This window comes from Rhagoletis zephyria, unplaced genomic scaffold, assembly GCF_001687245.7.
Source record: "Rhagoletis zephyria isolate East Lansing unplaced genomic scaffold, Rhagoletis_zephyria_1.1 Rzeph_scaffold_01954, whole genome shotgun sequence".
Taxonomy (NCBI): Eukaryota; Metazoa; Arthropoda; class Insecta; order Diptera; family Tephritidae; genus Rhagoletis; species Rhagoletis zephyria.
The window spans coordinates 56,006-68,473 of NW_016159038.1; the positions used below are offsets into that span (position 1 = coordinate 56,006).

Consider the following 12,468-nt stretch of genomic DNA (forward strand, 5'->3'; position numbering starts at 1 on the left):
TCAACTAAACGTTTGCATTTCATGTTAATTAAGAGACCGTATTTGCAAAGAAAATCTGCACCAATAATAGGTTTCGCAATATCAGCTATGAGAAACGTAAATGGGAACTCGCGTCTTAAACCTAAATTTATATTTAAAATCTTTTTACCATACGTTGAAATCGTTGAACCATTGGCTGCAGTAAGTATTATATCTGAAGAACGTTTTGTATGAGGGAATATTTTTACTGGAAGTATAGAAATTTCTGCTCCACTATCAATCAAAAAATGTTGTTTGTTTGTTTTATTNCAGCTATGAGAAACGTAAATGGGAACTCGCGTCTTAAACCTAAATTTATAATTAAAATCTTTTTACCATACGTTGAAATCGTTGAACCATTGGCTGCAGTAAGTATTATATCTGAAGAACGTTTTGTATGAGGGAATTTTTTTACCGGAAGTATAGAAATTTCTGCTCCACTATCAATCAAAAAATTTAGTTTGTTTGTTTTATCAAAAATAAATAGGCGACGTGTGGTAATATCTAAATTTCCATTGTTTGCCGCCACAACAACGGATGACTCTAGTTTAACGAATTTTTGTTTTTAGAAAAAGCACAAGGCTGTTGACATTTCTGAGCCTTATCACCAAATTTGTAATGGTATCTACATAACCAATTTTGACTATCATGAAATTTTGATCTACTTCTGTATGGACTTCTAAAACAATTCCTATTATATGATCTATATCTAAAATTTTGATTACTTCGATGATTAATAGAATTTAATTCAAAGGAAAGTTTTTGAAAATTTTCGCACATAAGATTCGTCGTTTTAACTAAATTCTCAATAACTGTGTCTTGTGATTTAGAATTTTGAAAACTATTCATAGCTGATATTTCGGTTTTATTAATCACTTCTCAAAAATTACCAGCTAGTTTCACCAATTCATTTATATCATTGGTACTTGAACTAACTAATATTACACTAAGATTTTTTGGCAATTTTCTCAGCCAAAGTTTCTTTAAAATATCTTGACTAAAATTGGAACCTGCAAGAAAAATGAGCGACCGATAAAATTCAGAGGGCTTACGATCACCCGTCTCTGAATCTGGCAAAATTTTATCTAATTTCTTATTTTCGCTTAAAGAATGCCTTTCAATTAAGACTTTCTTTAATTCTAAAAACTTGTTGTTATGCGGAGGATTTTGAATGACATCTAATATCGTAACTATGACTTCTTGCGGAAGCGCTGTGATTGTGTATTCATTGTGTATTTGTAGTATCTTGTGTAATGTTTTTCATGTTAAATTGCATTGTATGTACAAACCAAGCTTCTGGACAGCTTGTCCAAACCTGTGGAAGCTTGACTGAGGTTGCATACACCTCATTATTATTTTGACTAGCATAAGGATTTGCGAACTCCTCTTGAAAAGAGTTCGTTTTGCAAATCTATAAGCGAGTCATTTAAATTATTAGTCCGTGTAGATGTGTGTGTATCATGTGGGGGTGAACGAAACATTGATAACTTCACACATATAATCTCTAAAAGGAGTGTTTACAACTGATCCGAAACCAGTTTAAATATACGGTACAATGAAAATATATTATACATATCTAATTCAAAAGGGGGGAACAAAATTTTCAAAAATATTAGACAAAAAGATACACTGTGTACTGAAATTGCTGCTATTAACAGCGACCGTACGTTGCTTATTGCTGCGGCTGCTTTCTATGTTCCTTTGGTTACTGTGCCAGTTGCTGCCGTCACTTTCGCTACTTAAATGCTTTGACGTCGTCGGCTGATAGTGATAATAGGTTCGTTCGCGTAGCTGTTAATTGTTCATGTTTAACCAAAACTTACAAGTTTTTGCGTTCGCGTACGCAAAAAACTTGCAAAGTAGGGGAAATTGAGAGAGCAAAGTGACATTTCATTTTGAGGGGAAGCTGCTGGTTTCTGTTGGAAAAATTTTTGCCAACAGCAATTTGCCAACAGGAAAACAGCTGATCAAAAACAGCTGGTTGGCATTTACGCAAATCACAAAATTGAATTTGATGGTTTGGAAGTTAAAAATTACAAAATGCGACTAATTAAACTTGTAAGAAGTAAGTAGTTATTTGTTTAATCAATAAACTGTGCCAGGATACCACTTTGTAATGAGTTTTCGAACGTTTTAAATTTTACACTTTTGAATGTAAACAAAAATTATATCAGCTGTTCGTCTAACTTGCAAGTTTCTGCAAATTTTCTGTTCGCGTACTATTTTGGATATTTCTCTCTTGTGAGCGAACAGATGACATTTCGCCGGAATTTGGCAGTTGGTTGGTTTCTGTTGGAGATTTTAAACGAACGCACCTAATAATGATGTGGGGTAGTGCAATACCAAGCTGTGATGGTAATTGTGGGAATTCTCCTAGCTGTTGGCGAGTCGGCGATGCCGGAAAGAAGTTGGACTATGTCTTGTCGCAATAGCCAAAGAAACCATCGGCACTAGGTAATGCAGCAGCAGCAGTAGATATCGTAGGTTCATAATGTTCATAATTCACTTATCGTAGGCCGGTGAACTCGATTGCGTTGGCTGTGATGAGGACAGTGAGAAAATCAGTTATTGCAAATGTTGTGGTTTATGATTGAAGCTGTTGAGAGTGATAGTTTTGTTGCAGTTTCAACAGTTGAACTCCTTGCACCAGTAAAACAATAGGATGGAATTTCACAAGCTGATACGATAATCCTGTTAGCACACGGGTAACTCCTAGTGAAATATTTTTGTTACTGATTGCTTGCTTGCAGTACGTAACATCACCTGGCAGGATCGCCAATTGTATTTAACAATATATAAATTTATTTAAAAAAAGTTGAATCTAAAAATCCAAATGAAATTATGTTGTTTACAGCTCAAGAAAAATATTTGAAGTAATCTAATTTTCTCTTTCATGTTTGAACTACAAAATCACTTAAATATAAAATTTCTAAAATTACAAAGTTGAAATTAACACAGCACAATAAAAGACAGTAACACAACATTCCCACGACAGCCGGTTCTACGTACCGGAATGACTCGGGTTTCACCCGACCAAGGGCTGTTGTTTCGGCGATCTAACCCCGTTTAGGTCGGCGAAGTATCTTAGAAGTTGTCCGTCCATAGGGCTACATTCACTACGCGTTCTCCTACTCAGGGCTGGCATCGAGTCAAACCCTGGGCCAGAAACATACACCTGCTGTGTATGCCGAAGACGATTACACCACAACTCCACCTCAGTCAAGTGTAATGCCTGCGAGGGGTGGAGTCACCTCAGGGTCTGCTCGGGACTACGGACACACAGACAGTGGACCACGTCGTACGTGGCCCCCTGTTGCTCAAATAGAGCAGCCTCCACGGCAACCCATAGTCCGCCCGTGCAGCCCCACACACTCACACAGCAACCACACACAGTCGCCACAACACAACAACATACCACAGCCACCACAGACCACATAACACACACAACCGCACCACCACCCACACGCCGCCGCCAACAACTCCTGGTTCCCCCTACAATCTGCACGGTATGTCAGACCAGAATATTCCGTAATGTGACATCAGTCAAGTGCAACACCTGCCTTGGCTGGTGCCACTTTAGGGCATGTTCAGGTCTGCGTACCACGCGAGATTGGACGGGGAACTTCGAGGGCCCGTGTTGCGCTGCTCGGTCGCAGACTTCAATTGCGACGCCCCCCACCACCACCACAGGGCGGCAATCACCTCAGCAGCACACACAGCCAACGGCGGCAAGAACATACACCTCACTCACACCCCACATCACGACACGTCTCCCGAACCACATGAAGCTCCTTCAATTTAACTGTAACGGGCTACAGAGCAAGATTGAGGAGATAACCGTCTTCATGTGTCGGCATGGTATATTAATAGCTGCGGTCCAAGAGACGAAGTTGCACAGCAATTCAACATTGTTGAATTGTGCCGGGTACAACGTGCACCGTCGAGATCGCGAGCGAGATAATGGTGGTGGCTTAGCGTTCATCACGCACCACACCGTGCAGTATCGTCTTATCGAAGCAGACATCGACCGCAGGGATACCACCCTAGAATGTCAGGGCATCGCTATCCGGTCAGGCGATGTCGAGCTCGAAATATTTAACATATACATACCCCCTGTCACCTGCTGCCCGGCAGGATATCACCCTGATATAGGTGCGCTCCTCAGAGGTGAAAACCGTATGGTAGTAGGTGACTTTAATGCGCACCACGATCTTTGGCACTCAAGCCTGTCAAACGATCGTAGGGGAACAGACTTGGCTGAGCAGATAGACGATTCGACATTCTGCACAATGAACGACGACGCACCCACCAGGATTATGGGTAACTGCAGTAGCTCGCCAGACATCACAATAGTCAGCGCTGGTCTGATAAACAGCATAACGTGGCGACCTATGCTGACTCTAGCATCAGACCATCTACCCATAGTCATCTCGATTGATAAACCAACCGACTTTGCCTCCGCCAAACACCGGACCTATATCAACTTTTCTAAAGCTGATTGGAAAGGTTACGCGGAGTTTACCGAAAACACCTTCGCAGCGCTCCCCACACCAACCGACGTCCATCTCGGTGAACGTAAGTTCCGCAGGGCTATCACTGCTGCTGCAGCTCGCTTCATACCGGCAGGGTGTATATCGGACCCACGTCCAAACTTCCCTGCCGAAGCGGCTGTTTTAGCCAATGAGCGTGATAGCCTTCGTCAGGCCGATCCCGGAGATCCCCGTATCAGGGATCTCAACGCGGAGATTCGGCAACTTGTAAACGTACATAAGCGGAAGAAGTGGGAGGAGCATCTGAAGACTTGCAACTTCACCTCTGGTGTGAGCAAGCTTTGGTCAACCGTGAGGTCATTGTCTAATCCGACGAAGCACGACGACAGAGTCGAAATTTCCTTCGGCGACCATGCTTCGTCGGACCCGGAGAGATGCGCGAGCTATTTTAGCCGGCAGTTCATACTGCATCCTCCGGTGGACAAAGCCAAGCGTCGAGTGACCAGAAGGCTGCACAAACTGCCAACAACTTGTGCCCCCCTTGCTTTCACTTGCGGTGAAGTTCAGGTGGCCATCGGGAAGGCGAAAGCCTCCAAAGCCATGGGTCCCGACGGAATATGCATGCTGATGCTGAAAAATTTGGGTCCTGCGGGGGTAGCGTACCTAACGGAGGTCCTCAATTTGTCAATGGCCACTCTCATCATCCCAGACATCTGGAAGGTGGGGAGAGTGGTCCCACTGCTCAAACCGGGGAAACCTGCAAACAAAGGAGATTCGTATCGTCCGATTACACTCCTTTCCCCGGTAGCGAAGACACTCGAGGCCTTGCTACTCCCGTACTTCACAAACCACCTGACCCCAGCGAAGCATCAGCATGGTTTCCGTAAAGTGCACAGTACAACAACAGCACTTAACGCCATAAACACTCAGATAACTCGTGGCCTTAACCGTAACCGTCCCTGTGAGAGAACGATTCTAGTAGCGTTGGACTTGTCAAAGGCGTTTGACACCGTCTGCCATTCCACGCTACTAGAAGATATAGAGGCCTCCTCTCTCCCACAGAGGCTCAAACGGTGGTCGGCAAATTATCTAAGTGGTCGACATTCGTCGGTAATGTTTAGAGACAAAACGAGTAAGCAGCGAAAAATAAAACAGGGGGTTCCTCAGGGTGGTGTCCTTTCCCCGCTACTGTTTAACTTTTATATTTCAAAGCTCCCTCAACCACCAGAGGGAGTCTCGATTGTCTCCTATGCCGACGATTGCTCGATCATGGCGACTGGGAATGGAATTGATGACCTGTGTTCGAAAGTAAACGGCTATCTCTCCGAACTTTCTCGCTTCTTCACTGCAAAGTGTCTAGCCCTCTCCCCTACGAAATCCTCCGCGACCCTGTTCACAACCTGGACGAAGGAGGTCAGGCTACCGCTGGGGATTCACGTCGATGACACACCAATTCCGACGGTGAATAACCCCAAAATACTCGGAGTAACATTCGACAGCCTGCTCTCCTTCTCTGCGCACTCAACCGCTGTTGTCAATAAAGTACAGAGCCGCAACAAGGTCCTCAAGTCGCTAGCCGGCAGTACTTGGGGCAAAGACAAAGAAACGTCGCTGGCAACATACAAGGCAATAGGCCGGCCGGTTTTGAACTACGCAGCGCCAGTGCCAGTGCGCCAGCAACTCCTCATCGCCTGGACATAAATGAGCAGTGGGACTCCATATCCCAATCCCTTCGCACCGCTGCGGAAGAGGTTGTTGGTTACTACAAACCGCGCAGAAACAACTGGTACGACGAAGAGTGCCGCGCGGCTGCTGCAGAAAAATACGTAGCATACAAAGCTACCCTTCAGCCAATAGCGACACGCGCGACAATTGAGCGTTACCGGGAGAAAAGGAGGGAAGAGATACGCCTTTTCAAGAGAAAGAAAAGAGAGGCAGAAAGGCGTGACTGCAAAGAGCTTGAGATGCTGGCAGACAGGAATGCGGCTCGAAAATTCTATCAGAAAATAAGGCAGCAATCAAATGGTTTTAAGACCGGGGCTAGCTCCTGCAAAGATGAAGATGGAAACCTGGTAACAGATGTCCATAGTACACTTGAGATATGGAGGGAACACTTTTCATTGCTTTTAAATGGCGAAACAGATGGCGCGTTTGATGAAGGAGAACCCGAACCAATGTATAGGGACGAAGCTCACGTCCCTCAACTGGACCAAGACGAGGTGAGAACAGCAATAAAGCGGCTTAAGAACAACAAAGCCCCCGGAGCCNCGTCCTTTTATATGGCGCAGAATCTTGGACGATGTCGAACAAAGATGAGAAGGCTTTGGGGGCTTTCGAGAGAACTATTCTACGCAAAATCTACGGCCCTGTTTTCGTGGATGGCGGATATCGGAGAAGATGGAATGAGGAACTGTATGAGCTTTTTAACGACATGGACATAGTTAAGCGCATAAAAATACAGCGATTGCGTTGGCTTGGACATGTTGTACGCATGGATGACGACTCTCCGGTGAAAAGATCCTTCGACTCCGCACCCATGGGTGGACAACGAAAGCAAGGGCGCCCACGAACGCATTGGAAGGACCAAGTGCAGAAGGACCTGTCTGCTCTCGGGTTAACCAACTGGCGCAAATTCGCGCAGGAGGGAAGCAATTGGAAAAGCTTTTTGGTCTCGGCCCAAACCGACAAACGGTTCTAGTGCCAAATAAGAAGAAGAAGAAAAGTTATAAACATGATATGGATATGGAAATTTCTTAACTTTTAATACTATAATATGGATTTACCGTATTCATATGACATATAAATAATACAAATGTAATATATAAAATGATNAGTAGGACGCAGTGGACGAAGCTACAGACGGTACAAAGTACGGCACTTAGGACAGCGACGGGATGCCTCTTGATGTCGCCTGAACACCACCTGCACGGCGAGGCGCAAATGCTCCCTGTAAAGGAGCATAATATAATGCTCTGCAAGCAGTTCCTGATCGGGAGCCACAGAAGTGGCCACCCAAGCAGACAGCTGCTTGCAGAGGAGCCCTCGCCTAGGCACGTCAGGAGGCATCTATATGAACTGACGGACGAAGTCCAGAGGTTCATTAAGCAACCTCTGGACCCGACAGCTTACAGACAGGCCCTGAACGGCATTCACAGGGACTCAGTCTCGAGTTATGTAGACTCTAGACCTGTGAATGCCGTTCTAGGCATACCACCCCCGGACATAGACGAGACGGAGCTTCATCTGCCTCGGGAGACACGCACAACACTCGCACAACTTCGCTCCGGCTACTGCAGCAGGTTGAACTCCTACTTGAGTAGGTTGAATGAGGATGTGCCGAATGAGTGTCCGGCATGCGGAGAGACCCCACATGACTCGAAACATCTCTTCGCATGCCCGGAAAACCCGACAACCCTAACGGCCTTGTCCCTGTGGACAAACCCCACAGAAGCTGCACGCTTCCTAGGGTTGCCGTTAGTGGAACTTGACGACAACGACTGAGATACCAACCGATCTGGGCGGGGTTGTTTTAGCCGCTACAACAACAACAACAACAACAGTAACACAAATACAAACCCTACAGCAACCAATCACCGGGCACTTCATTTTAATTAAATTTACACAAAAAAATTAATTGAAAATCGCTTCAAAGTCACTGAGATAAACCACCGCCAAGATACACATAAAGAAAGAAGCAAAACAGAAATAGCAAACTTCAAAATTACGAACGTCACATACTTTTTTTCTCAATTGCTATTACAAATGGCTGCTTCTCAACCGATCAGATAATGCAAAAGAATGAGACAAAAGAATATAGGATATAACCCAGTAAGCATTAAAAATATACAAAGGTGTTCTCTGCAAAAGGTGTTCAGCTCCTTTTCTTCGCAAAACAGAAAGGAGAATTCTACTGCCCGAGGGTTATAATCCCTAAATGCGGCCGAAGGCCGCCTACGCAGAAACGTGTTCTCTGCAAAAGGTGTTCAGCTCCTTTTCTTCGCAAAACAGAAAGGAGAATTCTACTGCCCGAGGGTTATAATCCCTAAATGCGGCCGAAGGCCGCCTACGCAGAAACGTGTTCTCTGCAAAAGGTGTTCAGCTCCTTTTCTTCGCAAAACAGAAAGGAGAATTCTACTGCCCGAGGGTTATAATCCCTAAATGCGGCCGAAGGCCGCCTACGCAGAAACGTGTTCTCTGCAAAAGGTGTTCAGCCCCCTTTTTGGCAACACAGAAAGGAGAATTATACTGCCCGAGGGTTATAATCCCGAAGTGCGGCAGAAGGCCGCCTACTCAGGAAGGTGTTCTCTGCAAAAAGTGTTCAGCCCCCTTTTTTGGCAACACAGAATAATCCATAAGTGCGGCCGAATGGCCCCTACGTAGAAAGGAATTCTACGCAAAAATACATTTGTTAAAAATAAATTTTTTTTTTAAGACTTGTTTTTTCTATTTTTAATTAACTTTTTTATTTTTTATTCAAAATCGCCCGATATCTAATTTAACATAATTTCTTTTATTAAAAATCCCACGGTTTCTGTTAGTAGGGTCATATTCCACTTCAAACTGCTCAGTTTGCCTAAGAAAATTCCGTTTTTCCCCCTTTTTCAAACGGTTCCCTAGAGGCCTGTGGGAGGAGCCCAAGGGGGGCGTACGCCTATTTAGAAAGCAGGGAATGTCCTTTTTCTAGTGGGCGGGGTTAGGGGGCCCCGCCCTCTTCCCCTTCGCCCTCACCCCAAAAACGATGGGAGCACTACTAAACATTTCCCACGGTAAGTTGCAAATATCTCGAAAACGTATTCATAGAAAAAGATTAGCTCGATTTTCGAAATCACCGAGCAATTTTACATAGGAATTGGACAGTGGCGTCCATAGAACATTTTTGCTGTGAACCAGTGGAATCAAAGTACGTTGGGTTCAAAAAGTATTTTTGATGTTAAAATTGTACTTAAATTCGGTAAATTGTACTGAAACAAATAATTTTTAGCAAAAAAAAACCGACTTAAAATATATATATATATATCTATGCTTCAATGATCGGATCTAACCCAAATTAGTATCGGACCACTTCTGAGACACTACCTTTTAGTTGCAAAATGAATTATCGAAATCGGTTGACGTGGTCCAAAGTTATGCGGTAACATATAAAAAAAAAATTAAATAAAATAAAAAATAAATAAAAATAAAAAAATATTCCGAGAAACTGATGACCTACTTTTTTGGAAGTCGGTTAAAGAGTATAATTGTACTTAAAATATCAACACTGAAAAAACCGATTTAACCAAAGTTCATCACTTTATCAAACGATTTTGGTGGATAAATGCTTACATCTCTCCAACAGACAGGTGGTCGCTTTTGCTTCCAAAACATAAAAAGCAAATGAGCACAACGGACGAGGTAAGAATGTAAGGTAACTAGCCATACAAGTCAAATAATAAAAAATTGTATGCTATTATATACCAAGGTACGTTCATGAAAGAATGCGGATAAATTAAAGCAATTTATCCCTTTATCACTTTACATGAAGACCCCTACTATAAGAGGGCGCGGGGTGGGGTCTTCACCTTCAGAATCAAAAGGGGCCCCTCTACACCCAATTTTTATTTTTTTTGCTGGTGTCGATTTGAACTAAAAGTTAAAAAAAAAGACGTAACAAACTTTATGGTAAAAATCCTTTTTTGAATAAACAATTTTAATTTACAAGCTTTACTCTGAACTTACAAAATGGTCAGCATCAAAGCTAGAATATATATGTCCTTCCGATATTAAAAACTCAATTATGGCGCTGAAATCAACAAAACATGTTAAAATATAATAATTGACTTTCGACAAAAACTTACTTAATCTCATTGGCACTAATATGATTAAATTTAAGTTGTAGCTCTTTTCGACCGATACCCTCCGTAGTCATATTATTTTTAACAGCTTGAAGCACAGCCAATTGCTTGCCTTCTAGACCGAGATAACTACTTCCATCGCCATCACTCGGGTTGAAACCAATTGCTCCAATATTTATACTTATCATTTGATCACTGCATTTAGCAAATTCTTCTGATTTTAGTCGAGCATTAAGCACCTCTAATATATGAGTACAAATTTCGTTCGAGTTCATTACGGCAATCATCTTAAAGATCATTAACATTTTCTGATGACCCTGAGTACGAACACTTCCGTAAAGTCTGACATAATTGTTAAGCATAACATCTGGACACTTCAGGGAGTCGCCTTCTTCCAACCAATAATGTGCCTCAATTTGTCCAGAGTGGTCCTCCAATGTATACGTGATTTTAGTAGACGATATATCAACTGAACGAACCATAGCTACAGAAGTAATCATTCCAAATGCCATATCAAACATTTTAAAATTTCCTTCTTGTGATAGCAGAATTTGTTTAATAAAAACTGGAGCAATACCCTTGAAGAAAATGTCAGTTTAAATCAATCATGTATGTATGTACACATGATAAAAACATTACGTTAAAACATTTTTATCATGTATGTACCTATGTGGTTTTCTTCACCTCTGCCGATGATCCTCCCTGGCTGACATTCTGCGCTGAAGCTGAAGTTCCACTCACTATGATTTTGTTTATATATATATAATGAAAATTTAAAACAAATTAATCACCTACCAGATATGTCCATCATCAAGTTAAATCAAAATAAAAGCCGCGCGCAATCTTACGGGGAATCGATATTGATAGGAATTGCAGCGATTAATCATTTTGTTAAATTAATCGATTACACATTGGATACACGTTGCCCCTATTAGGCAGTGGTTAAGCCACCAATTTCGAATGGCAATCACCGTGCAATTGCTGTTGTGCACAGCAGAGAGTGAGAGAAAATTCGAGAACGAACAGCCACATGATTGGGAAAATTTTCTTTAAATTCGGTCCAAATTTGAAAAAAGAAAAAAAAGAGGGGAAAATCTTTAGTTATTTGTACAACGCTTTGGGGGGGGCGAGGGGGAAGGGGGCGTCGCTCCCCCAACCCCTCCCCCCCTAAAGACCCCTTGGGAGCTGTTTGAAAACAGCGGAAATTTGCATTTTTTCCAAAACGATTATAACACTCAGTACTTCTGGTAGTTCTCCAAGGTGGGGTAACAACCCTTAAAAAAGGTGCGGAAAAGTCGGGAAGGGTACCAAACGACGCGTTTCGGCCCCCTAATAACAATCCGGAGGGGAAGATAATATTATTAACCATTTAAAAGTTATGAACAAAAAACTTTTGTTAAATTTCGTTGTTTTCTATGGGCAATTACACCGACAAAGATGCACTAAATCACCTGTTCTCACTTTTTAAACACTATTAAAATATATAATTTAACTTGTTTATTAAAGAAACACATAGTTTTATCAACCTAAGATAGATTATTTTGTTATTAAAAAGAAGTTGACAATCTTTGCCAGCTGAAACGCGCGATTCCAAAATAGCTATAGTGCTGCCACTGTATTAGTATTTCGTAATAATTCACTTTTCCTTATGAGATGTGTGCACTGTTCAATGCTTTTCGGTATCTTCTTTCGTTTTATATATAAATAATGAAAATTTTTAATAAAAAATCGCGCGCTTTTTATTAAAAATTTTCTCCTGCGTCGCTTTTTCCATAAAAATCAATACTTCGATAAATAATAAAAATTTTTAATAGAAAATCGCGCGTTTTTTTTTTTAAATTTTCGCCTTCGGTGCTTATTCCATAAAAATCAATAATTCGATAAATAATGAAAATTTTTAATAAAAAATCGCGCGATGGTATAGCGAAATTTGCTATTATATTTTGGTTACAATATCTCATTTAGATGAAAGTAAAAAGAAGAAGAAGAAGTATATTNGAGGTTATAATAATTTTAGCAGGCGCAAAGTTTGTTTACTCTGTTTTATTAACGAAATATATAAAATAAAAGTGAATAAATGATTTGGTTTGCATAAAATAATAACCGGAAACGTTTTAGTAGTGTTTTAA

At 41.8% G+C, this 12,468-nt stretch overlaps 1 protein-coding gene across 4 annotated transcripts; it reads right to left on the reverse strand.

Annotated features, from left to right (window-relative positions):
* Positions 1-2,505: 2,505 nt before the first annotated feature.
* Positions 2,506-11,239, reverse strand: RPA2 (Replication protein A2). Of its 4 annotated transcripts, none has more exons than XM_017619770.1 (5): positions 11,135-11,239; positions 11,024-11,079; positions 10,343-10,917; positions 10,224-10,287; positions 2,506-2,556 (listed from the first exon to the last, which is right to left on the reverse strand). In XM_017619770.1, exons 1-5 carry the CDS (start codon positions 11,148-11,150, stop codon positions 2,521-2,523), a joined length of 747 nt encoding a protein of 248 aa, XP_017475259.1. In that variant the 5' UTR covers positions 11,151-11,239; the 3' UTR covers positions 2,506-2,520. The 4 variants fall into 4 exon arrangements, with proteins under 4 accessions (XP_017475259.1, XP_017475261.1, XP_017475258.1 ...); XM_017619769.1 differs by lacking the exon at positions 2,506-2,556 and adding an exon at positions 10,005-10,130; XM_017619772.1 differs by lacking the exons at positions 2,506-2,556; positions 11,135-11,239 and adding an exon at positions 9,912-10,130 and having other exon boundaries at positions 11,006-11,079.
* Between the last annotated feature and the right edge of the window lie 1,229 nt (positions 11,240-12,468).